This window comes from Elephantulus edwardii, unplaced genomic scaffold (genome assembly GCF_000299155.1).
Source record: "Elephantulus edwardii isolate Elephantulus edwardi_28Jun2011 unplaced genomic scaffold, EleEdw1.0 scaffold00191, whole genome shotgun sequence".
Classification (NCBI taxonomy): Eukaryota; Metazoa; Chordata; class Mammalia; order Macroscelidea; family Macroscelididae; genus Elephantulus; species Elephantulus edwardii.
In genome coordinates this window covers 2,287,100-2,314,737 of record NW_006399941.1, presented here as the reverse complement: position 1 = coordinate 2,314,737, position 27,638 = coordinate 2,287,100, and the positions used below count along the sequence as shown (strand labels likewise).

Here is a 27,638-nt window from a genome sequence, read left to right as displayed (position 1 = left end):
AGTACACTTTCCCAGTGCAATTTGTCTTGATTTCCTGGTTTCTGGTACCAAGAGTGTTGGTTGTGGAGCTGAGCAAGCTGAAACTGTCAACAACCTCAATCTATTCTCCACCTATTGTGGTGCTTTCAGTTGGACACCTTAGACTCCCCAGATAGATCTAACATGCTGATCTTATAAAAGAAGTACAGATGTAGGGAAAAAAGAAGGCAGGACTTTGTTCCAAGGGAAAAAGCCCTTAAGGCCTCAACTATACTTTGTTGAAGACACAAATGCAATACATTTGCTACCCTGACACATGCCACGTTATATAGAGTAGATACATTATCAAGTCCATTCATCTACTTAGCAGCCCACTGATCATTTAAGCCAGCCAGTCGGCCAGAAGGTGGGGGTACCTGGGATAGACCTAAGAACACCCCCAGATCCCAGCTCAAGGCCCCCATTGACCATTCCTGAATCATTAACAACAGGCCACATCCCTCGGGATGCCTGTGAAGTCAGGAGATGTGGGAGGCCTTTTAGAAAGGATTTCACCCCAAATGGATAGACTGGAAAGAAACACCTGTCGTAGGTATGAGGATAAGCACCACTCACCACACACGCCCCGGGATGCTGACGTGTGTGCGTCCGTTGTCCCACTCACCTCTGATTGTGCCTTCGCTTCCTGAACAAGACTGAGGACGGTAGATTTTGACCCCACCGATGACAGGACAGACTGCAACTTTTGCTGGTCACCCACCGAGATGAGAAGTTGAGCCAAACTAGATAGAAAGACATGTGACGAGCATTAAAGGACAAAGCCATGTCTCTGTTTTTAATGATGCATTTAAGTGGCTCTCCTTTTGATATCATCCATAAAGATGTGTTTGTTCATAGGGTCACTGAGTCAGTCGACTCGGCAGCTCCTAACCACCACCACCATCACCTTTCTGACAAGCACAGTGCTCCCTTGCCATCATTTTCTGAACCACATGCTTTCTTTTGGTCCTAATTTCTGCTCCCAACCACTTGAGGGACCCTGCATGCCACTCAGAAGTTTCATTTACTGCTGACACCAATGGGAATTGCTGGGGATTCAGGGTTTCCTTCAAGATGTGCAGGACATTTCTGACTGATTAAAAAATAGCATACAGATTTGCAGGAAATCCTCGTATCAGCTCTCCTGTTGGCTTCTGGATGCGTTCAGAGGCCCAGGCTGTGTCTGAGGTACAGTCTCCTTTGTTCCAGCTCCCTGGCATCGTGCTCTGACTGAAGTATCACGTTCTGTATAATCCTGTCCTCCGGGCAATGCTCCCCCTGGAGGTCCTGAATTTCCCCAGTTGTAACTTACATACTGTGGAGCTGAAACCAAATCACAGCTGACCCTCCAGCAGGTTTTCAGAGGCTGTAAATCAATCAGGGGGAGACTGCCTATTTTTTTCCTGCAGAACAGCCAGTGGATTTGAACCACACGCCTTTGGGTTGGCAACACAACTCCTCACCACTGAGCCATGAGAGCTCAGTTTTCTCAGTAATGATCCCAGGAGTGTGGTTCAGTGTCCTCGAGTTGACAGGGACTCATAGCGATCCTATGAACAACACATCTCAACCTTGCCTTGCCCTACATCACTTGCATGCTATGTGTCATGTTTTTATTACTCGTTTCAGTCACCATGTCAATTCTCCTGGAGGGTCTTTGGCCTAGTGGCAAGAAGCTGGACTGCAACCCTGATGGCATGTTGTGCGTTCTGGATTAGTTCCAACTTGAAGGCAAACAACAGCAACAGAGCAGGAGAGGTCTCTGGCTGGAGGGTCACCTCTGGGTCAGTTCTGACTTGAAGGCACACAATAGCAACAGAGCAGTAGAGGTCTCTGTGCCCTTCACACAGCTCCCCCTATTTGACATCTTATATCGCAGCAGTCCAATCCTCACAAGGAAGACTGCAGGGTCAGGGATGTGACCTGGGCAGTCTTGGTCCAGACTTCATTCAGTGTCCCACCAAGTCCTTTTGTTTAGTTCAGGAACAAAGCCAGGATCTCATCACACTTAAAACTCAAACTCATGGCTCCCACTCACAGCTGACCCTCCAATGGGTTTTCAGAGGTTATAAATTCCCACCTTTCTCCCATGGAGCAGCTGGTGGATTCAGACTGGTTGCCTTTGGACCAGAAGCACAACTCCTTACCCACTAGGCCACCAGGGCTCCCATGTTCTGGAAACTGCAAAGACTTCCAACATTAAGTTAAGGAAAAGGTAGGAGGGTGGGTGCAGATACTCACTTAACTGCCCAGCTCTCCCCGGAGGCCAGGTCCTGGCCAGCCTGGGCAGCGTCCTCCTGGGGGTCCTCTCCTGGGGCAGGGCCCGCAGCGGGGGCGCAGGGCGGCCTGCGGGGCACGATCTCCAGCTGGGTTTTGAAGAGCAGGGCGGCGGGCTCCCTGGCGCCGTCCCCCGCGCACAGCTTGTCCAGGTCGGGCATGCTCAGCGCGCGCAGCTCCTGCAGCTTGGAGCGCGACAGTGGAGACGCCTGGCTGTGGCGCACGGACGACTTGTGCCTCTTGACGGGCGAGGCGGCTGGCATTGTGGGGGCGAGCACCCCGGAGGACCCCGGGGCTTTCTGCATGTTGGAATCTTGGCCCCGGTCACCGGCCTCCCGGGGGGGCTGCCGGCTGCCAGTCAGCACCGCGCTGGAGGGGGACTTGGTCATCGGGGCCACCAGGACGCTGGCTTCGCTCTGGTTCTCGCTGCAGGAGCTCAGGCTCCGCCGCAGCGAGCGGGCGGCCTCCCCGTGGTGGCCGAGAGCCCCGGAGGGGATGCTCCCGGACGATCGTCGTCCGATGGGGGGCTTGGCACTGACCAATGGGGACGACAGGGGGCCAGCCTTGGTGGCCGGCCGCTCAGGGTGGGCCAGGTTCTCAAAGGACTTGATCCTCTGCTTGACAGAGAAGAATGAGGTAGATTCGTGGGGCCAGCTCTGCTCGTAGTAGTAATGGCGCCTGGTAACCCTGATTTTGTCGCTGAGGAGAGGCAGGGTGTCCCCGCCGTCAGTGCCCGTCTCCAGAAGGGGCTTCATGCTGTACACGCCCTGCCCGTTGGCCAGACTGAGGCCACTGCCTTTGGACGGCTTGGTCTCCAGGAAGCTACCACTGCCTGTCTCAGGGTCCCAGTTATCAGGATGGGGGTTACCAGGGGTGTGGAGGGACAGGCCCTCCCGTCCAAAGTGGCTGGAGAACTGGGCCGGCATGGAGTAGGTCCTGGTGGCCGGGCGAGGTGTGAAGTAGGGGTGGTCATCCACAGCGGTCCCTGAAGTGGTGACATTCTTGGGCAGCCCCTGGGGCTCCAGTGTGGGGCTTGCTTTCCGCATGGAGGCTTCTGTCCTGGGGGGCAGCTGTGGGGAGGGGCAGGGAGCCAGCTTGGTGGCACTGAGGGAACGGGACAGCTCTGGGGCCACCTGTGAGGCCCGAGCTGATGGTGACTGGGGGTCTTGAGGAGACCAGTCCACTGACAAGGGACGAAGCCGGACCTCACCCCTCTCGTGACCATTGCTGTGGGCTGAAACCATCGCCCGCCTGTAATTTGCAGCTGGCTTGTCACCAGAAGCCCCCTTAGGTGTGGTCTCAGGACCCTCGATGATTTTCAGCTGCTTTGTCCCTTCGAGGGCCTCCCTGGTGATGGCTCTGTGTCCTTTCTCGCCAGGCCCCCAGGGATGGGCTGTTTCTGAAACAGGCGGGGTGTCAGGCCTGTTCCCCGCAGTGGAGAGGTGGCCAGGGGACACACTGCTGTGTGATGGCCTGGAGCTCTCGTTCATTCTCTCTGTGACACCCCTGGGGGACCTGGGGACAGCGGGCCAACTGCCATCTGGTTCCGAGTGATGACTTCCTACACCTGGGGGCTCCTTGGGACACTTGGGGGAGGTGATGGGCGAGACTGTCCTGATGCTCATGTCTGACGCCGAGGCCTTCAGTGTCCCAGATGCCACCAGTGGTGGTCTATTGTCTAGCGTGCACTTTGGGGTGGCCACGGCCTTGCTGGGCTCGTCCTGGTCACCTGTGTGGCTGTGATGCGCAGCGCCCCTGGGGAGCATTTTCTGGCCCCCCTGGGGTGAGGTCGGGCCTTTGTGGGGCTCCGTCCCCCCAGCTTCTGCCCCGACCCTGCTTGCCCTCTTAATACTCAGCTTCTTGAGCTTCGGGCTGGGCCTGGCCTTCGGGCTGGCACTCAGGAGCGTTTCTATGGAACTCTTCTTGGGCACCTCTTTATTTTCCTGGCTCACCTTCGGCTGAGGGGGGCTGCTGGCCACAGACGCCCCTTTTTTGTGCATTTTAGGATCAGGGCCCCTGGGCGTCACTGTGCAGGGCTCTTTTTCAGTCCTGCTCTGCGGAGGAGTGCCTGGGGATGTTTTATTGATTTCCTTAAACCAGGCCATGATGGGCCTCCTGGAGGTGGCTTTGGGCCTGAGGGGCAGGTCCCCAGGGTCCTGGCCTTCAGAGATGTGCAGGTTTGCCAGGACAGGGTCTCTGTTCTCGGGGACCCCCATGCCGAGCGGGGCAGGCTCTTCACTGGCATTGACATTTGTTTCCTGTCCTTCGTTCAGGGTCACATCGTCCAGCAGGTCACAGGCCACACCGTTCATGACATGAGACAAACAGGGAGTGACCGGGACATCCTGACGACTGGTGACTTCAGAAGGCTGGCTGCTTGCCCCAGCTGTGCCAGTGCCGGCCACTTCTACTGTTCCTTCTGGACACCGAGAAAGGCCTGTGTCCCCACGAGCTGCGGGCTCCTGAGGGCTCAGAGTTAATAGAGAGAATGGCTGGTCAGAGTCTGGCACTGAGAAGCATGATGTTGCTGGCACGAAGGTCGCTGTGTCACAGGCGTCTCCCACCGATGCCACCAGTGCACGGGGCTTTAATGGCAGGACTCTGGCCAACGCAGGGCAGGGTGCCTTCTGAGAAGTGGCCGACAGGGGACGGGGATAGCCATGGGCGGAGCAGATTTCAACTTGCTCCTCCTCAGACTCTGTGGCATCTCCCTGGTGGGCTGCCCTGGGAGGAGGAGGTGACCAGCGGTCCCTGGTGGAAGTTCGAGGGGCTTCTGTGAGGGACTCGGGGTCTGAGGACGAGTCCTCCGCGTCACCATACATGGATGAGAGGGACGGCTCTGTGCTGTCGCCCGGGCCCGAGAGGGACAGGCTGTCCTCATGGAAACTGCTCAGATTTCTCGAGTAGTTGTTCAGGAAGTTCTTGTTCACAGTGAAGTGTTTGTCGGGGTGGATGGAATCCAAGAGTGAAGGCTGGGAGGCCCACTGGGGGTGTGGGGGTGGCCCAGTGGCTCGGGCCCTCCTTGGGGACGGGGTCCCTTTCCCCAAGGTGGCCTTGTCTTGGGAGATGCCTCCATTTTCGGCCTTGGCAGGAGGGCCACCTTGAGCCCTGCCATCATGACTGGCACTGTCACCTGTCTGACAGGACAGGCGTCCTCCTTCAGGACCGTCCAGCTCCGTGATGAGTGTGTCGATGTCAGTCACAGGGCTGTTCCTGTTCGCTCCCGGGCAGCAGTGCCCAGAGCCACGGCCGCACCCCACCATGGTCTTGTCTGTGGATGATGCCAGGGAGGCTTGGGCCTGTGGCCTCGTGGATACAGATGCCCCAGAATGTTCTGGAATGCGGGTTTCTGTTGTCTCCAAAGCCCTGCCGTGGTTGCTCTGTCTGTCTTGGGAGGTGACCTGGTCTGGTGACAGGGCAGCACTAGCTTGAGATAATCTCTCTGCCTCAGGTCCCGCTCCCTTGAGGGTGGCCGCCTTCTTGGTGTCCTCGGGGAAGGTGGCTTGAGTCTGGCTGAAGTCAGGAGGAGCCGGCGTCTTCCTAGATCCTGGGGATAGGCCGAGGTCACGGGTGAGTCTGACCTGAGGCCGGTCCTCAGACTCAGGGGGCTGGGGTGACACTGGCTTCCTGTGGTCCCTGGGCCGACTGGCCTCGCCTATGTCTGTGGGGGCCTTGCTGGAGTCAGAGGAAGCTGCCTTTCTTCCGGGGGACAGGATGAGGTCCTGTGAGCTGCCCAGGCCTGGATGAGAATGAAAACAAAAAGTGTGATGGTGGAAGAAGCAGAGAAAATGAAAAATTTAAAAAAAAAAACAAAACCAAACAACAAGCAAAAACTTCATAAGCAATCTAACTGTTTTCTAGAAAGATATTTCACAAGCAAACTCTTGCTGTACTGTGGAGCTGGAAGTGACTTGTAGCTGACCATCGAGTGAGTTTTCAGAGGCAGCTGATAGCATAGGAGTTGACTGCTTATCTTTCTGCCATGAAGCAGCTGGTGGATTCAAACCGCACACCTTTGCTTTGGCAGCTCAGTCCCTTACCACTAAGCCACCAGAGCCCGCGCCCCCTGCAACCTGAGCGCCAACCATCTTATCTTTCTGGATTTATTCTTATCTCTCTAATTACAGAGGAGCTACATCTAACAAACATGGCCCTGCTGAGTGACCGTGTGCCTCTGTTCTTTCCTTCTTTTTGGTTATTTATAAGGACTCGGACACTGGGAATCTTGAGCTTGGCTTTCTTCATGCTGTCACCTTGTTGGCATTTATACAATGGCAAAGCCCCGGGCTGTGACTGCTTCATTCCTTTGCTTCTCTCTGCTTCCATGCAGATGGCACATGGCATCTCAGTGCCAGCATTGGGCAATGCCCATCAGGCCAGGCCCGGCTGTGGGCGAGATGTCCATTTGAACTGCCCCTAATTTCCCAGGCCACTTGGAAAGACAAGGTCTTGGATGGGGTGCTCTCTGGGCTCAGACTTTCCAAAACTCCCCCCACCCCACGGCTTTCTGCTCCTTCTGTTCCAAACATGGGCAAAGTAGCAACGAGGCAAAAAAAAAAAAAAGAGGTCATTTAAAGGCTGCTTTTCACGAAGTGGTTTAAGTGGGAAATATCTCAAATGCCCAAGACTGTGGACACACTCGGGCACATGCACATGGAGGAAGGTCCCCCAGGCTGTACCAATGAGGGTGCGGTGGATACTGGGCCCTTCTGCAGCTTCGGACCTGGGGCAGGCCACAGGTGTGCTGGCACCGAGATCCTCTGTGCTAAGGGTGGTCCCCAGAGCTGGGCGCTCAGGCTGCTCCGTCAGTACCTTATAAGGATGGACACGTGCCTCACCATTTCACCACCAGAACCCCTCCACTATATTCACAGCCAACAACAACCTGCAGCCCGGTTTTACTTTGTAAGGCATGCTCTGGTAAAGTCCTTAAAAGGTGCACTGCTGAGCCACATGTGGCACCTGTGGTGGTTCAAATCCACCAGCTGCTTTGAGGGAAAAAGATGAGTAGTCTCTTGTGTGATTTACGGCCTTGGAGACCCACTAGAGGGTTAGCTATGAGTTGGTCCCAAATGGACAACAATGAGTTTGAGTTTTATTGAGTTTTGGATGACTGAGGTGACCGGCCACCACAACTACCATTAACAACAAAGTTGTCACATGCAGGTGACCAGTTGCTATAGCGTTGATTCTGACTCACGGTGACCCTGTGTGGGTTTTCAGTGGTGGACTTTCCAGACATAGACTGCCAGGCCTTTCTTCCATGATGCCTCTTGAAAGACTCATCCCCATCAACACTGTGCAGGGATTCCTAAGTGCAGATGACTTTTATACACCTTCATTTGTCTGGAGATTTCAATCCCCACTCCCACCTCAATTCTCCACTTAGAGTGTTCTTACTGGGATAATGTCTACTCTTTACAAATGATAGAAATATCTTACCCTTCACAGGGGGCTGTGCTCCCACTGGTAAAGCTTTGGACTGGCTTTCTGTACGGTGGGACAGAGTGCTGGCTGGTTTACTGTCTGCAGGGACGCAGCCATCCTCGCTGGTCGGCTTTCCCGGAGATTCCTGGAACAGTAATACCCATAAGTCACTTACAATGGTACACACGTTATCTTCATCATAACACAACATAATCTGTAGACCAGAGCAGGTTTGGAGACATTCGAAAAAGCCCTGGATGAGACCCAGGCTCTGATCTTAACATCTTCTAGCATCTGCATAGCTTTACCATTCTTCCCTAAGCCTCAGTCTTCTCAACTTTAAAATGGGGGTGAGAAGGCTTGTTTTATCTAATCACCAAAAACTGATCAAGAATTTGTGCAAAAACGTAGGTGAATCTGGAACAAATGATGCAGAATGAAGTAACCTACTCACTAAAAACCAAGTATGGTGTGAGCCCACTAATATAAAAAATTAGGGAGAGATTTACACAGGGAAAGAGTCAATCTTGGAGGAATCATGGAAATAGGAAGGGAGAAAGAGAGGCGGTAAAAATAGATAAACTGAGTGAAAGACAATACACAATAAAGAGCTGAGTAGATATTGCAATTAATTAATAAATGGGAGTTAATATCAGAGAACAAACAAAATGTCTATGAGTAATGGTATGAAAAATGCATGATTAGTAAACCTTGGAATAAAAATTTTAACATTGTCATATTGATACAATTCTATGACATTTGTATGCAAATTCTTCCCCAAATTCAGAGATTTTAAAAAAAAAAAAGACTTGTCTAACTCATAGAGATTTAAAAGATGGTGAAACGAGGCAACAGTTATCAAGGCAGTATGTAGCACATCAAAGGCTGCATCTGTGTTAGAAATGTTTGTTTCTGCTTTGCACAGTGTTAGCCGAGACTCTAAACAACCCTTCTGTTTGGGGTAATGAGGGAGATAACTAATGTGGAGAAATGAAATCTACCATTAATATTTAAAATGTTACGTTACCAAGAATCAATTGTCTTTTCTTCCTTTCATCTCATATTGACCATAAAAAAAAAATTGGCTTAAAAAGTTAAATCTGATTTGATTTTTACTTGCTCAGTTAATACAGTGGCCAGTAGGTGGCAGCAGGGACAATAGGGATGGGAGTTGAGTGGCGGGCAGCTACTCAAGGAAAATCATCATTTAGTAAAAGGTGGATTGGTGAGGGAGGGAGAGCTACATAGGGCTTCATTCACTCTGTTTACTTTCTATTTACTGGTAAGGCATAAGCACAGTGTAAAAAATAATAGAAGTGCACCCAGTTCCCAAAAGATATTTTTTAAAAATTCTCAATCTTATCACGGCAAAACATCCTGTTTTCTTTCTCATGTATAAACCCAATTATGAACTATTAAAATTAGTGTACAATTATTTTCTTACAATTTCTTGCAAGAAAAATTAAGCTTCTTTTGTTAAAAGAGTGTCAAATGCTGCTGACAGTTCTTTTTTGGGGAGTGTTGCTGTTACTGCTAATTACCGTTGAGTCGAGTACAACTCCTAGTGACCCCTGAACCCAAACCCTGTGCCATCCTTATCATCTCTTGTATGCTTGATCCCACTGATGTAGCCACTGTGTCAGCCCATTGCGTTGATGGTCTTCCTCTCCTTTGCTGACCCTCTACCTTTCTAAGCCTGAGAAGATGCTTTCTAAGCATCTTCTAAGAAAGAGCCTATCCAAATGACATGCCCAAATGATGTGTGACAAAGCTTCATTATCCTTGTCTCCAAGCAGCAATTTGGCTGCACCTTCTCCAAGATATATCTGTGTGTTCTCTTTGCAGTCTATGGGATACTCAGCTCTCTGCTACAGCTCCACAACTCAAAGGCATCGACACTTCTCCTGTCATTCTTATGCATATTGAGGAATATTGACTCTAATAGATACAAATTATTAGGAATAATCATCCTGACTTGTCTTTGTATGATTATCCAAAACTTGTTGAAGATTATTTTAAAAAAAGAATTAAAAAATTAATTTATTCATCGTCTGAAATTTCAATAGTAAAACGTTAACTTTATATGGTGATTCGAATAATAACATGCTTTTCGAGAAGAGGGGGGGAAGATGGTTTTCTTTTTTAAGTAAGGCTAAAAAATCATGTTTTGCTAGAACACTTTCTATGATGTTACATATCCTGGCTTTATTTACACATGTGTAAAAACCACCTGAACACATATCTTGATAGACATAGTCACACAAGTCGTTCCGGATTATTTTATCAGATGGAGCAAACTTATTTGTGTGGAGAGCAAATACAGTATTAAGTGCCTCTTATTTGCTCTTTGCTAAAGTGGAGGTGTATTGAAATTTAAAAATGAGCAATTTACTAATTTTGGAATATTCTAACAACTTTTGTTGTCAGATACTGACCCTATAACTTCTATTAGATATGGACAATTTTATCCACTTCTTAAACAACATGCCTCTGGAAACTCGATGAACTTTGATAAAGGTCGCTACTTATTGAAAGGCTTCAGGCCTTTTGTTTATAGGGTCTCTATGAATCATGCTCAACTTGAAGGCAATCACGCAACAACAACAAATCCCCATTCGATCCACATGACACGTAAAGAAATGAATAGCAGTAACTCTACACAGTCATGGGAGAATGAAGAAGCTCTGGTAGTTAAGAGTTTGACTGTTAACCAAAAGGCCAGTGGTTCAAGCCTTCCTGCCGCTCTGTAGGAGAAAGATGTGGCAGTCTGCTCCCATAAGGATTTGTAGATTTGGAAACTTCCAAGGTGCAGCTCTATTCTGCTCTGTGGGGCCATTATGAGTTGGAATTAAATTTATGTCAGTGGTGTTGGTTTATGACAGAATATTTAAAAAAAAAACACCTTAGAGTTCTTTCCAACCGTATCAGGTTTCTGTTAATAAATATACCCGTATTTAATATTTCCCACTGATCTGCGCTAAATGGAAGGTCAAAAAAAGAGAAGAAGACCCTCAGTGAGGTCGACAGACGCAGACACGGTGACTGCAGCGATAGACTTGAGCATGGGGAGACTGTGAGGATGGCACAGGGAGGGGTCACTGCGGTCACAGTCGCAGCTTCAGCACCTAACAACTACTGCTATTCTGGGAGGTGGTCTTTCCAGCCAGAGAATGAGGCTTGAAATGCCCCAGGATTTCCCCAAATGATCTTTCAGCTCCTCTGTGGAGGGGCCAGTGTCAGGCCCTGGGCTTTACGTCCACACCACCTTTCCATCATCATCTGTAGCCTGTGGACAGCTAGAAGCTGGACTAGACCTTCTGACTCAACTCCAGGCCACTTTCCTCCAAACCACCAGCTGTCACAGTGAGAGGGTCCCAAGGAGCCAGTGTCCTGGGAAGAGTGACAATGACCAGAGACCATCCTCAGGATCTTTGAACCCTTCTCTCAGGCAGCTGACCCTCAGCTTTACCTCAGGCACCTCTCGAACCCGCATGATGCTCATTTAGCAACACAGGGGGAAAGGTCAATTACCGTCTCCGCTGTCCCAGCTGGCTGGAAACCACCGATGGTCACTTTTAAAGAAGCAGCTTGGATTGTCACGTCTGGACCACATGATCCGTGGGCTGTGTCCATCAGGTCTGCTGTCCCCGGGTTGCAGGGCCCGGCCTCTGCTGTGGGCCTCTTGCAGTGTGGGCTGATCCTGGCCACCGGCTTGTGCCTGGACCCCAGGAGATCATTCTGTGGGGAGGAACTGGAGCACGCTGTGCTCTTTGGACTCGGGGTGCCTGTGCTGGCTCTGCATTCCAATCTGAGTGAACTCCTCCGTTCTGACGACTCCTTCTTCCCCGAGCAGCCAGGGCTGCCCATGGAGGCCTCTGTGGAGTCCAGCAGGTTGGCTGTCTGGGAAAGAGAGGACACCATAGTCCTTGGAACCTTCTCCTCCGCGTCCAGAGAGCTGCCAAGGAAAGGAGCCGAGACGGTCTTGCTGACCACTGTTTTCTGAGGTGGCGCCTGCTGACTGTTGATATCCGTGACCTTGCACAAGGTTGTGATGACCTTCCCAGAGCCATCCTCCGCCTGAGGCCTGCTGGGACCCAGGAGGGTGCCTGGAAGGGAAACACAGTCTCCTTCCCCATCGAAGTCTTCCTCGTCACTGGCATCATTGCCATCATAGCAGCCCACCCTTCTCTGACGGAAGAGAGGGTTTCGGGGGCCCTGTGGGCTTCCAGGGAGACTCGTTTGTCTGGCAATGGCCACCTGCTTATGGACGAGCCCAAAGGCCCGCTGGCTTCCAAGACACACCAGGCTGTTGGCTCTGGCTTTTCCGGGTTCCTTGTGAGCTGGTGGAGATAAAGGTGAGGGGAAAAGTTAAATACAATTAAGTGCACCATCTGGTGTGGGTCTACCAGCCCATCGGTGTATACAACCATGTCCATGCTTATAAAGCTTTAAATGATGTATGACTTCTAGAGAGCTCCAAGAGGGCAGTCACTACCTCTTGGTACTCTTCTTTCCTACTGGCTTCCCTTATTTATTTCTAACCTCGTGGTCTAGTAGTTAGAAGCTGCACTACAATCCCAAAGGCATGCAGTTCTGATCCACCAGCTGCTCTATGGAAGAAGGCACGGGCAGTCTCTTCCTGTCCATTTTACTGGCTCTGAAAACCCACCAGAGGGTCAGCTGTGGATCAGTTCTGACTCAGTGGCAAACAGTAACAACTCCAAGCTTGCTAATTTAACTTAAATATGTGTTGTTTCAAGACAGAAGCATATATGTCACAAAGCTCCATGGTGTCTAATGTGGCTGGAACCACCTGAACATTACTCCAGAAAATACCCATCTAAGTAACTTGCTCTGATGACCATCACCAGGTTCCATACCCCTGGGATTTATTAATCATAGGATATCCTTCCTCATGGCACAAAGGGGGACCTGACTGAACAAGTTCCTGGACCACCACCCGTCTGCCAATTTGTAATACTGGGATGGCTTGATTGCTGTCACAGTGGACAGATTTCAGCAGAGCTTTCAGGCTAAGAGAGACAAGGAAGTGTCTATATTCCACAATCAGCCCGTGAAAACCTACAGATCACAGCAAAGCACTGGCCAAAAGAATGCTGATGGTGAGTCATGTGGGTCAGAAGTTACTCAGAATATCTGGTGGCTGCCATGACAGACTGGAGCATATTCACAAACCGTGATGACGGCACAGTTCCAGCAACCTCCTGTGCTTCTGGATGTGGGATCGCCATGAGTTTGAGCCAAAATGACCTCAACAAGCTCCTAGAGAGCACTGCACAGTGATCTGGAATTGTCTTATTTCTAAGAGCCAATGTACAGAGACCCATCCAGGGAGGAGACTGAAGCATGGCGAGCTCAGCCATGTGAAAAAGGAAATGTGGCTTCACTGTGAAATGTTTCCACCAGAGATCAGAGTACCCGTATCAACTGTTCTCCTGCTGAGAATTGGAGTTGTCAATCCTCTGTCTCTCCAAAGGGGGGTGGTGGTGGAGGAAGAAATGGCACCGGCAGAAACTTGAGAAATCAGGGAAGCTCATGTCTGATAATTATTATCTCTTGCTCTTGAGCAGATAATCAATGAGGTGAAACCACCTTTTTAGCAATATCTGATTTACCAGTTCTGAATTGTCTATCCGCTGAGTTTTCAGTGGAATTAAGCTGGGGTTTAGTGAGGGAGGGGACCTGAAATTTGGCTGAGATTCTTCCAGTAGGTAAAGCCATAGGTTGCCAAACCAGATCTGATGATGCCATAAAATTCAAGTCCAAGATATATGGACGGTGTCTAAAGGTGGTTAGCATCCTTCAGCCCTTGGTCACGGAATGTGTGCTCATCGCGTATTGTGTGAGTGATTGCCTGTCATTAACAGGGACCAGGTTTTCCCAGAATAGACTGTTTCTAGGGTGAAAAAGGAGCTCTGATGGCAAACTGCGTAACGCTGCTGACCAAAAGGTAGGTGGTTCAAATCTACCAGCTGTCCTGTGGTAGAAAGATGGGCAGTTTTCTTCCCATAATAAAATAACAACAACAACAATAGAAATAAACAAAAGATTTACAGCCCCAGAAAGCAAATGGAGGGCCACAAATAGTCGTAAAGGACTTGATAGCTGTGGGGTTTTTTTCTTTTAAGTAGAAAGATGGCTTCTATTTAGCCAGAGGTATAATTTTTAGATCTCTTTTTAGACGGGAGCAGCACAGCCTGCAGTGCCGCTGGAGTGCCCAGGAACCGTAATTCTAACCGGAATGCAGAACCCAGGGCCCTCCGGTGTTCCTCTGTACGGTGTTAGCCAAAAAGTCAGCTGTTTTTAGCCATTACATAAGCCCCCTCTGGTCTCCACAGTTACCTTATCTGCAGACACATGGTCTTGCAAATGATCAACAGCTGTGGGACTAGGGAGAGAGAGGGAGAGAGAGAGAGAAGAGAGCGAGTGCAAGAGAGAGAGAGAGAGAGCAAGTGAGAGAGCGAGCGTGAGAAAGCGTAAGCTTTCCACTGAGTAGCAACACTTGAGATGGGCAAGACCTGAGGGAGACTAGAGCAAGAACCTCGTGAGAGCAAGATCTTGGTGATGATGGTGCAGAAACTGTAGCAAGGTGTGATCTGAGGCTTCTTGCATTTCTGCTGGCCACAGTTAAAGGTTTTGTGGTTCTAGCTTTTGATTATGGAAGGAAAGCTGCTGGCTGAACGAATATTGGCATCGGGACTAATTGAGGAATTGTGCCTGGGGCTGCTGGGCTAAAAACTTGGGTTTGCATTGGGTGATATTCTTTGCCTCCCCCACTTTCCAACTTCCCTAATAAACCCCATTCTCGGCATCACACCTGTGAGTCTCTGAGTCAACAACAAAGAAATGAGCCTCTTGCTGCTGGTGTGACTCTAGAGGCACCATGGGTCTGGACTATGGGCTCTTGATCTGCTTTCTGCTCTGGCAGTGAGGGGCTGTGCTGTTCTCACTCCCTGTGGCCCTTTCAGAAAGACCCTCCCCTGTGGCACTTTCAGAAAGACCCTCACGGCCTTGTGCCTCCATGTCCCATTTTCTGCCCTCTAGACCCACTGCTTACTAGGGGTGCTGGGGGGCAGGCTGCCATCCTCCGATGTGCTACAGCCACCCCCGGGGTGATCCTCATCCTCAGAGCAGGCCACCATGAAGTCTGACAAGGGCCCTGGGACGTCGTGGGTGAAGTACTGGGAGAGTTCGGATTCCGAGAGAAGGGAGTCCTGTGGAGAAGAAAAAGAGCCGGATGACTGACAGAGGCCAGCAGGCCAGCACCAGGTGCCGATTCTTTTAAACAGTAAGCTATTTAAAACAGTGCAGGTAGTCCTGACATTACTACATCGTTGGCTTATGCCATACCACATTTATATCAATCTTTAAAAAAAAATATATCTTCTTAACATTAGGGAGCTCTGGTGGCCTAGAGGTAAGGAGCTATGTTGTCAACCCCAAGGCACATGGTTTGATTCCACTAGTTGCCCAATGTGAGAAAGCTGGGCAGATTCTTCCTTTGTGATTTCCATCCTCTGAAAACTCATAGTGGGTCAGCTGTGAGTTGGTTCTGACTCAATGGCACACACAAATAACAATCATTAGTAATATGTTGTTGTTGTGTGCCACTGAGTTGCTTGTGACTCAGAGTGATCCTATGTACAACAGCTCTGAACTATCTGGAGGCAACATCACTGTGTCTGACATATCTACCCCCGTTTCCCCAGTCACTGAGTCAATCCATTTCATCGAGTCTTCCTCTCTTGCCCTGTCTCTCCACCCTCCCAAACATGTTACCTCTCTCTAAGGACTGGTCACTCCTTGCAACTTGTCATATTACTAATAATACAAGGGAACTCTAGTGATACAGTCCATAGGGAGTTGTGCTGTTAATCCAAAGGCTAGTCCTCTCTGTTGGTTCAAATCGACCAGCGGCTCTGTGGGAGACAAATGGGCAATCTCCTCCTGTGTGACTCACAGCCTCGAACCCCATAGTTGGAGGGCCACCTTTGAGTCGGTTCCAACTTGACCACAATGAGTGCGTGTGTTACAATGCTGTGATGTGTCATTATTCTCAGATGTAATATTTACAATTACAAATAAAGACTAGATCTATAAACACAGTAATAAAACAAAAAAGAGTTATTGAACTCATGTTAGAAATGACTAGGATTGAATTGTAGAATGGAACCCCATCATAAATTAGGGACTATTTTTAATTTTGGAAGCAGGAGTGGCATCCACTTCCTAAACAACATGCCTCCGGAAACTCTATGAGCTTTGATAAATGTCGATGGTTGTAGAGGGGCTTCAGGACTTTTGTTCATAGGGTCGCTATGAGTTGTGCTCGACTCAAAGGCAATCAACAACAACAGCATCTTTAATTACTTGATATCTTTCCAAGAGCACATTATTTTAATCTATGGCCCTTGGAGAGAGCTGTGATATAAAGTCCACATCCATTTACCTCACGATGGTTAACTGTATCCACAAATGATCAAAATGGCAATGATTTTGGAGATTTTTTGGGGGGAGGTCAAATTTTTGGCAATGAGCAGAAAAGAGTCAAGAACCATTTCTCAACCAACCCAGAAAAAAACATTTGAGTGGGGTATGTAGGAAAACAGAATGGAATCAGGCTAAGTTGTCTGGCCCACTCATGATGCGGGAATCAAGAACCCCGAGACATTGACTCTGGGAGCCCAGCTTAGCAGGACCCCAGTCTCTCAGAGTTTTGTCCTGAAGAAGCCAGCCCATGCCTTCGTTGTCATGGGGAGCACTTGAAAAATAAACAGGTATTTCTCAAACAGCAGTTCAGTTATTTTATTGCTCTGTTCTTGTCTCAAGTCTCAAATGAATACTTAACAAGAGAAGCACATATGAAGATGGGTTCTCAGATGAGCACTGTTACTGTTTTCTTTATAAAGTAGCAAAACAACTTATGGGCAAAAGTAGGGGTTGGTCCCTCAGGCTCATGGAAAAAGTTCTTCAATCGCTGGGGGTGTGTGTGTAAATATTTAACACACTTGGATGTGAACCCAAAAGTTAGAGGTTCAATCCTACTCAGTTCTACTTGACGTACTTCTGAAATATCACCTCTTAAGAATCCTCTGGGGTTCTGTTCTGACATATATGGGTTGCCATGAAGGTAACTTATTGGTGGAAAGTGGTTTGAGGTCAAACTGAGGGAGACAGAAAGGATACTTTGACTCACCTTTTTGGCGAGAGAAGGACTCTTCAATGGAGTGCCTATTAGAAGAAAAAAAAAATCACTATATTGTCAAAAAAAGGAAGCTCAAATCACAAATGGGCTCTCATCCTTAACTGCAAAAGGAGCTAAACATATTAAACAAAACTCCTTCTGGTTGGCTGGTGCTGATGGTCCATGCAAGCTACATGGGTATCCAACATCCACCCCCCTCCCCCCCAGAAGTCTGCTCATCCGTCAAGCCCTTAGTCGATGCTACTACTTCTATGATGATTGCACTTGGAAGACATTTCTGAACTTTCAAAGTATTAAATCTATCCTTCATCCATGTCCCTAAAAGTACTATCATTTAGTTTTAAGTGGATAAATTTCATTTCTCTTCCCCAACTAAAGGACTCCTTACAGGGCAGAGATGCCCACTAACTGGGTATCATCTACAATTTTCAGCATGAACGCCTGGCACCTAGTAGGTGTTACGTGGTATTTGTTGAGTAGACTCAAGGATGAATAAATACATGAATTTCCTTCAAAGAAATCATGAACAGAGAGGTTTTGATGAAAAGGCTCAGCATTGAGACTTTTTCTGTCATTGGGAGAAAGATCTTGGGCATGGGGATTTAGGAGATGAGACCTTTAGGCAATGATGACATGTAAGTGTCGGGGTTGTGAGAACACATCTTCCAGCTAGGGCAGGCCAGATAATGAGTTGGCAAATAAAGAACCTATGTTGTCTGTGTTACTTTGAATTCCTTCATTATGAACGCAGACGAGGAGGATATTTCATGGTTGCCCAGCATTCCTATGCCCTCTTCCACCTCTGAAAATAAGAAACTCATCTCTCATTCTTTTTCTTCCTGGGCACCAGTTTTAACAGCAGTAAGATCTCAATCTCAGAAGTGTCCCAAGAGTTCTTTTAAGTTTCTCTGTTACAGAAATATTAGATATATTTATGTCCAGCGAGGTCCTGGCCTGACCATGTGTTGAATGTCTGGGGAGGGACCACATGGCAACATTAGATTCTCCAACAGCTGGTGGGCCTGTGACAGGGAGGCTGACCTGGGGAGGAGGAACCTGTCAGCTAAGAAGGTGCTGGAGAGCCCAAGGGGGAGGTCAGGTTCTCTTTCCTTCTTCACCTTGAGAGTAAAATGTTGTCGCCTGACTCCCCACCTCAGCACATATATGTACCAATTCCTGGATTCCACAAGTCCTGCTGGTTTGGACTGGAGCCTGGGACAGTAAGCCCATCCTCCTCTGTGAGATGAAGCTGGGTATACAATTTAGGTTGGGGCGGGAGAGGCTGAGGTGGAAATGAGGTTTCCTTTAAATTAGATGAAGTTCATTAGCAGACTCCTGCCTGGTGTCCCTTTCTCGCTCCTCATCAGGTGTTTTCCTGTACATGCACCTCAGAACCCAGAACATTCTGAGGTGAGAAGAAAAGCTGGCATCTCCTTCTCCCGGGGAACAGGAGTCCTCCCCATCCAACCCCAGCATCTGTCAAGAGGAGGTAGTTTCCTATGCAGGGTGGTGCTGGAGGGGGAGGAGGCAGCCCGCCCCGCGCCTGGTGGATCAGAACAGGACTAGATCCTCCGCACAGCTCTTCTCCAACAGCATGTCTGCGAAGCCCTTTCCCTGCTTAGATTGTTTCCCAAGTTAGTTGCTACCAAATCCGCTTTGAGAAAAATCCCTTCCTTGTCTGTTGATGGAGTGGGTGCATTAGGAATGGTGTGGAGCCAGAAATAGGCATGGGGATCTTGCATGCTTGATGTGGGAGCCTTGGAGGAAGTGGGCGGTGGTGAGGTGGGTGGGCTGGGCAGGGACCAGGGGAACGGAAAGTCTGGCAGGAAAATCCCTTTTGGCCATGCAGTTTACAAACCCAACATCATGTCTGTGTTGTGTGTCTCTCAAGGTGAGAGTGATTTTTATACCAAAGAGGAAATGATTTTTTTTTCATATTTTGTTTGTCTATATTATATAAATATATATAAAAAATATATATATACAGTTATATACATATTATTTTTTTTGGTTCTCTCTCATTTTTTAGGGAGGGAAGAAAGTACCAAGTTGCATTGAGATGTAATTAAGGAACATTCTGTATCATTTATGACACATTTCTATACTTGCAAAAATTATATCATTTTATGGATATAAAGAGAAAAAAATGCCTTTTTATAAAATTTCCATTTCTGAGAAAAAAAATGTGAGCATTGTTCCAGCATTTAAATTAATGTAACCCTCTTACTATCTCTTTCTTCTCTACCTGAATGTTTCCACTCAAGACAGGAGAAATGATGATTTTTTTTTTATATCACATTACATGATTCTTAGTTGAAATGCCAAAGAACCCCCTGCTTAGGGATGGATAATACTCTGCATTTACCAAACAGCTGATATTTTGGTTGCATTTGTCACACAGAAGTGTTGTGCATAAACACAAAATGCTATAAGCTCACTTTTGGAAACTGAGTATAAGAGGCAAGCATGATCAGATCTTTGTTGAAACCCATTCAGCATAACTACAGAAATCAAAAGTAGCCCCTGAAGAGGAAGGAGAGAATCTCTTTGCTAGCTCTTTTTACCTAATGTGATAATTACAAAGAATCCAGTAACATTGCACTGGCAAGTGCCCCAGCGGAAACGTAATGAGAAACTCGATTTAATGTCGAATGAAAACGTGCCGTTACTGTACCTGAGCCAGGAGAGGAATTGGCCTCTTTGTTTTCCTGGTAAGTGCTGCGTGCTATCACTTCATCCATTTCCTGCTCGGAAACCTGATTTTCAGCAGAAAACACAAATTAGATGGTTTGATTTATTTATCTTCCCCAGTGAAACTAGCTTGAACAAGAGTCCAAGAGGCTGAATGTAGGTAAAGAAGTAAATCATAGGGAGCTCTGGTGGCCTAGTGGCAAGAAGCTGCACTGTAATCCCAGAGGTATGCAGTTTAAATCCCCCAGATGCTCTGCTGGAGAAGGAGGGGCACTCTCCTGTACTAGTCAGATCCTATTTGATCGTACACACACACACACAAATAATAAAATAAATAAAGAAGCACATCACAGGGTCAACTATTATGGTTATCTTCTGAAGCAATGATTGAGGGCATGTAAGAAGAGATGTGGTTGGTGTAATGGCCTGCTTCATACAATGTGTATGCAACAAGTCTTTCAATTGACTCTCATGTTCATGAAACAAAACATCTAGGTTGTATGATCATCAACAAAAAGGCTGGTACTTAATGCTCTTTAAAATGCTCAATTATCTATTCTCCTTTTTAATGAAAAAAAAAACCCCAACTTTATTGATGAAAAAATTCAGACCTTTTTAAAGAACAAGAGTAATACAAGAATCGAAGGTCTTTCACCTCAATGCACTGACTGCCAACATTTTTCACATTTATTATATTCATGGCTTCTCGTTATATACACATGTTGCCTACATTGCCATAGCTTTTTGTGAAAGCATTTAAGAGAAAGCTGCAGACTTCAGGATCCTGCACTGTAAACATTTTTAGCATAGCTCTTCTAAGAACAAGTGAGTTCTCGTAAATAACCAGGGAATTGAGCAGTGATAATAAACCATTGTCTAATACATATTTCACATTCAAATTTAACTGATGGCCCCAACATTGCCCTTTTGAAGTTATCACTCGTTGTATGCCTATAAACTGAAACTGATTTATAAAATGTTTGATCCTGGTCTGTGTTGAGAAATTTCTTTCAGAATGCAAACCAGTGTGCACCTTCCTTCATCAGCAATGTCTTGATATGACATCAGCTTCCTCCATCAGTAATGATTTGATATGCAAAAAAATGTCAACTCAGTGGAATAGTGCATTTAATGATTTACATCCTGGGATAAACCCCTTGTCTTGTAAAGTTATAGCAGACTGCCATTGATCAACTTCTTTGTTCCATAATTCTTGATAGCAATTTTTTAGGGGCCGGGGGAATCCATACTCTAGTCATACAACTTTATTGTTGTTAGGTACCGTCCAGTTGGAACCAATTCATAGCTGACCCTCCAGCGGGTTTTCAGAGGCAGTTTACAAATTGCCCAGACGAGACTACCCATTCTTCTCCTGCGAGCAGTGGGTGGACTCTAACTCTGTGTTTTTGGGTTGGCAGTGCAACTCCTCACCATGAGGCCACTCGTTGTTGTTGCATATCATCGAGTCAGAACCAGCCCATAGCTGACCCTCTGGTGGGTTTTCAGAGGCAGTAATTGCATGGGAGGAGATAGCCCATCCTTCTCCTTTGGAGCAGCTGGAGGATTTGAACTATGTGCCTTCAGGATTGCAGTGCAGATTCTTACCACTAGGCCTCCAGAGCTCCCTTGTATGTCTGTGGTGGTAGAGGTGGTAGTGGTATACTGTTGAGTTGGAACCTATCCACTGCTGACCCTCCAGCAAAGGCAATAATGAAATGGGAAGAGATTACCCATCTTTCTTCCACGGAGCAGCTGATGGATTCGAACCACCTACCTTTAGGTTGGCAATGCATTTCCTTACCATTAAGCCGCCAGAGCTCCTCTCCATCTTCAGTTTCTTTTAATTTACTCTGAATCGGTTCTTTAGACTTTTGTCTATAACATCACTAGGATCTTGGAAGAGTCCAGGCTCCCTTCTCTTGGTTTTTATTTGTCACACACACACACACACACACACACACACACACACACACACACACACACACACAGTTTCTTGTTACATCACAGAAGCAGGCAGTGCCAAGTTGTCAAGTCAAAGTTTTTTACTTCTTCATTGGGGAAAATTTGTCATATTTCTCCATTAGAATTATTATCGGTTTTGTCATTTATATTAAAGATTCATCTCTGGGCAGGGAGCTCTGGTGGTCCAGTGGCAAGAAACTGCTGCAGTTCTGAAGGCACGCAGTTCAAGGTCACCAGCTGCTCTACAGGAGATGGATGGACAAACTCCTCCTGTGTGATTAACTGCTTCTGAAAACGGACTGGAGGGCCAGCTGTGGGTTGATTCCAACTCTACCGTCCTCAACAACAACAACTCATGTAAGGGAGCTCTGCTGGCCTAGTGTAAGAAACTGTACTGCAATCCCAGAAGCACACAGTTCAACTCCGCCAGTCGCTCCATGGAAGAAGGATGGGCAATCTCCTCCTGTGCAATTAACAGCCTCTGAAAACCCACTGGAGGATCAGCTAATTCTGACTTGATGGTACTCAACAACAACTACTTTTATATAAGGGAGCTCTGGTGGCCTAATGGTAAAAGCTGTGCTGCAATCCCAAAGACAAGTGGTTCGAATCCACCAGCTGCTCTGCGGGAGGAGGGGCAATCTCCTCTCATGAGATTCATTGCCTCAGAAAACCCACTGGAGGGTCAGCTATGGGTTGCTTCTGACTCTATACACAACACAACACAACAACGACAATAACTCCTATATGGGACACTCTGGATGGCTGCACTGACAACCCAAAGACACACATTTAGAAGCCACCAAGCTCCTCTCAAGTGATTACTGCCTCTGAAAACCTGATGGAGGGTCAATTATGGGTCAATTTCAGCTTGAAGATATAGAACTCTTGTTTATAAGATTTTTTTTAAAGCCCTGCTAATACTGGCGAAAACAATCCCCAACCAAAACAACAAAAAAACCCCTTCTCATTGCTCAGAACTGACTCACAGCTGCCCTGCCCGTGAGTTTTGGGAGCCTGTCAGTTGCACAGGGGGAGACTGTTCATCCTTCCCCCAAGAGGCTGCTGGTGGATTCAAGCCACCAGAGGGACACCAGCTTCGGGGTGGCCGCACAATTCCCTACAGATTACACCACTAAAGAGCACAGAAGTGAATCCTATTTTAAAAGACAATGAAGACACCTCATAGAATTTCTTCCTTAAAGTTAGTTTGCTTGACTCTACTATCAACACTCTTGATACCAGCAGCCAGGAAATTAAAAGACAAATTGCACTGGGGAAATCTGCTGTTAGAGACCTCTCCAAAGTACTGAAGAGCAGTGATGTCAGTCTAGAGACTAAGGTGCGCCTGATACAAGCCATGGTCTTTGTAGTTACTTGCTATTCATCAGAAAGCTGGACAATGACTAGGGATGGTAGAAGAGGAATTGATGCTTTTGAGCTGTGGTGCTGGAGAAGAGTATTGAATATACCGTGGACTGCCAGGAGAACAAACAGGTCCATCCTAGAGAGGCTGCTCCTTGGAGTCAAGGATTCTGAAGCTTTGTCTAACATACTTTGGGCATGTTGCAAGGAGGAACCAGTCCTTGGAGAGGGACAACATGCTTGAGGGTGGAGGGACAGGGCAAGAGAGGAAGATCCTTGATGAGATGGACTGATTCAGTGACTGGGGTAATGGGGGTAGGTAGGTCAGAGACAATAAGATTGGCACGGGGTAGTGCAGAGTTTAGGTCTATTGCAGAGGGTCAATATGAGTTGCAGATGACTTGAGAGTACAGAACAACAACAACAACAACAAAGTTAAGAACACTTAGAATGGTTAATTCTTGATCATGGTATCTCCCCTGCCAGGTAAGTATAGAATGGTAATTCTATATTAGTATAAATATATTTGGATTATAAAAAATTTGTCTTACTCACTAAAGATTTTTATAAAAAATGTAGTGTTACATATTAGTTTAACTGAAGAGCATAACTATATAGTAACCTTTATGTACTATCTAATAAGATTCAAAGGAAAACAGTACATATATACACAAACATATATGAATCAATATACACCCAACTCTCCACAAAGCAAAGCATAACGTTGTATGAATGAATCAAGAAAAATGACATATTAAACAGTGGCTGCTAGATTTCAGTGTTTGGAGGAGCTTCCAGATTGATTCAGGTTTGGAAGCAGGAGTGGCATCTACTTCCTAAACCAGATGCCTCTGGAAACTCTATAAACTCTATCACCATAAAGAAATGATGTTAATTATAAAACATAGTTTAGGTCTTTTGTCCACAGGTTCACTGTGAATCATATTCAACCTGACACTTAACCACTGCTAAGTGAGACTAGTTGTTAAATTTTGGGGGAACATTCTTCTACTTTGTATATCACTCTTTGTCAATTTGCTGAACTGAGGTAATCTGAGTTTGCTGTGATGCTAAACCTTGTGCCACTGGGGTGTCAAGTGCCATAATGGTTTCCCAATGTGGATAGTGTTTGGTTGAGCTCCCAGCTGTAAAACAGAGTGTGGAAGCAGGAGTGGCATCCACTTCCTAAACATGCCTCTGGAAACTGTATGAACTTGGAGAAATGACAACAGTTATAGAAAGGAATTAGGTCATGCTCGACTCAATGGCAATTAACAACAACAACAACAACAACAACAACAACAACAACAACAACAACAGATTTCTTGATACCTAAACTCACTGCCATAAGTCTAAATAAATCTCTTTGGGTTTCCAAGGCTGAAAATCACACAGGGGACATTTCCTATCTTTCTCCCAAGGAGCCATTGTTGGATTTCAACTGCCAGAACGTTGTTGCTCTGAGGTTAGCAGAGTAACTCACAATGGACTGAACTGCCAGCACTTCCCTTCTTGATACTAGACTTTCAATATTGTGTAATTGTTTTTCTGAGTGGGGAAAATTCCAAGGATTTGAAATGAGTAAAGCATTTCTTGCATAATTCTAATCAAATGGATTTCTATTGGTGTAAGCTATTTAGTGTATGCTAGCAGTTGCTAGCAGGAATTCTGGTGGCATAATCCATAGGGAGTTGCCCTGCTAACCCAAAGGCCTTACATCTATGGAAGTTCAAATCCACCAGAGGCTCCACCGGAGAAAGACAAACTGCCAGAAACCAAGCAGGTCTGTCTTAGACAAAGTGCAACCAGGGTGCTCTTTCAGGCAAGGGTGGTGAACCGTCGTCTTATATACTTTGGATATGTTGTCAAGAGGGGTCAATCCTTCTGAAAAGACATCATTTTGGGAGAAGTAGTGAGACAGCTAAATAGAGGAAGACCCTCAACAAGACGGATTGACACGGTGACTGTAATAATGGGCAGAGACCACGAGGTTGGGGCCAGGTTCAGAGCTGTTGTTCACAGGGTCCCGAGCAGTCAGAGAGTACGCAGTGGCACCTCACAACAACTGTAGCGTCTACCTTTGCAGGTCCAAACCTTAGCTTATCTAGACCTAGGAGTTGGAAGGTTTGAACGTGTCCAGAGGGCAGCCTAGCTTTCATTGTTATGAGAAGCAGAAGGGAACTTTTTTTGTGGTATTGCTCTTGGAAAAACATAAAAACCAAAGAAGCACATACATTCAGTATCAAAACGTACTGTTGGCATGAACGCTGACTGAGTGGTATGAAAATACATCCAACAGAAAATGGAGTCTTGACCAAAAGAAAAATACAGTATGATGTTACAACTAAGAGTGCCATGTTTACCTAGGAAGAAATGGGAAATCCAGCCAAATGCGGAAATTAGGTTTGCCTGGACACATCTCCAATACCAACACATAAGACCATTTTGACTGTGGCTAGAAATACGACGTGACCTGAGTGTTCAATGGGATCACAGACCACCAGCCCGTCAGGATTATTAGACTTTGCACGGAAATGCCATTTTGATGTCTGTATTGGCAAATTAGCTCGGCACTTTCAGGCAGAGATGAGGAAGGCCTCTGAACAAATCACAGCCTGTGTTATGCTGGGAAGGGTTTTGAAGTCAAACATGTCTAGAAGCTGATGATGGCAAACCACTGAGAATGTAATTCTTCAGAAACGTGGCTAAGGGCTCTGCTAGGTCAACCACAGCCCACTGGTCTGCTTCCTGAGGTGAAAGGAGGCAAACAACTCTAACAGGGACCTTCAAGGAAAGAGCTGAGACAGGCTCTAGCTGTGAGTGTGGGGTAAAGTGGTGTTGAAGGTGATCTGAAGAGAGCTATGAGGACAGCAATGGGGCACAGCCACACATAAGCTTACAGAAGGCACCGGGCCCGCAGAGTTAGAAAAAGAGAAGCAGAAGACGTGACAAGTCCAGAAAAATGGGCAACTGTGGAACCAGCTTTGATTTAATATTGTTGTTCGGTGCCGTTAAGTCACGCATGACTCATAGTGAGTCTATGAACAAAAGGTCTGAACCCTGTTCTGTCCTGCACCATCCTCACACTTCCTGACACACAAGAGCCCATTGTAGCAATGTGTCAATCCATCTCGTTGATGATCTTCCTCTCCTTCGTCAACCCTCCACCCTTTCCAACATCATGTCTCTCTGCAAGGAATAGCCCCTCCTAGTAACATGCCTGAAGTATGTGAGGCAAAGCCTAATCAATCTTGCCTCCAAAGAGCACTCCGGCTGCACCCTCTCCAAGACATAGCTGTTTGTTCTCTTAGCCGTCCATCGGATGTTCAGTGCTCTTCCTTAACACCACAGCTCAAAGGTGTCAATTTGTTTCCTGTCATCCTTATTCATTGTCCAGCTCTCAAATGTATAGCAAGTAATCAGAAATACTATGGCCTGAATCAGATGTACCTTAGTCTTCAAACTGACATCACTACTCAAGCTCAAACTCATTGCTGTCAAGTCAGAACCAACTTACAGCTGACCGTCCGGTGGGTTTCTGGGGTTACACGTCACACGGGAGGAGACTGACCATCTTCCTTCTTTGGAGCTGCAGGTAGACTTGAACCACCAGAGAGGCAACTCCCTCCAGACAATGCCACCAGAGTTCCCTAATGACTTTTAGTCAAGAAATTTTTAGAAAAGATGTTTTAAAAAATTATTTCACCTTCATGCATTTCCAGGAAATGTCTTACAGAATTTTTTAAAAGTATCCATGTAGATAAAACAATCTTTTAAAAAATGTGTGGGGTTGACATTGAATTCACTCAGGAGTGATCATTTTCCTAACACTCTAGTTGGCATCACATTCCCAGATCAAAGGATGGAGTTACAGCTCTGTGGGGCCAACCAGTATAAACAAACACACAGCCCTGGAGTATAAGAATCACACTAGAGAGTGAACACACTGAAGAAATCTCAGACCTGGCATGCAGAAGAACCCACAAGGCCTCTTGGCAGAAACCTCTTCCTTTCAAAATGGTGCACAAGTTCACCGAGACAGCAGCCCAGGACCATTTAGGATAAAATCAAGTAATGCCACAAATTATAACAGTGCCACATTACAGACATGGGTAAGAGCTAATATTCTTAATGAGTGATTTGTTTAAAAGAGAAGGTTGAATTTTGTTGACCACAACCTAATTACAAAGTTAGATACAAACCAATTAAAAGGAATTTTTATATATCATATACTAAAAACAACAAAATTTTTACTCAATGTGATTTGATGAAATTGAGTTGGATGTAATGATTTGGACTGTGGTTGGCTTAAAAAAAAAAAATCAACAAAACCTTCCCTAAAAAATGAAGGGAATATGAGCAAATAATAGCAAAGTCCGTTTAAAATCACTGACAAGTTCAGTATGGGTCAACAGTGTTATACTGATGCCAAAAAACATTGAGGGACCCCGTATGTGTTAACCAAAAAGTGGTCCCCTCGGGTCACCTATGGACTGACAGAGGTGGAAGGCCAGTCAGAGAGGAGGAGGCCACTCTTTAAACTTCTCTTGAATCTGTCTGGCAACAACAATGTCCTGAAATCCCAACAAAATGAATCTTAACTTATTTTTGGGTCATGAATGATTGAATTTGATACAAACGATTGACTACATAGAAGTAAATGCAAACAAAG

At 46.7% G+C, this 27,638-nt stretch overlaps 1 protein-coding gene across 1 annotated transcript in view; it reads right to left on the bottom strand.

Annotated features, from left to right (window-relative positions):
- PDZD2 (PDZ domain containing 2) overlaps window positions 1-27,638 on the bottom strand; it is a 374,099-nt gene that overhangs the window by 15,516 nt on the left and 330,945 nt on the right. The window contains exons 14-20 of the mRNA XM_006896805.1: window positions 19,623-19,704; window positions 16,940-16,974; window positions 14,801-14,957; window positions 11,254-12,062; window positions 7,738-7,867; window positions 2,260-6,034; window positions 644-761 (exon numbers count right to left, since the gene is read on the bottom strand). Coding sequence (XP_006896867.1) covers window positions 644-761; window positions 2,260-6,034; window positions 7,738-7,867; window positions 11,254-12,062; window positions 14,801-14,957; window positions 16,940-16,974; window positions 19,623-19,704 — 5,106 coding nt within the window. The remainder of the gene's footprint in view (window positions 1-643; window positions 762-2,259; window positions 6,035-7,737; window positions 7,868-11,253; window positions 12,063-14,800; window positions 14,958-16,939; window positions 16,975-19,622; window positions 19,705-27,638) is intronic.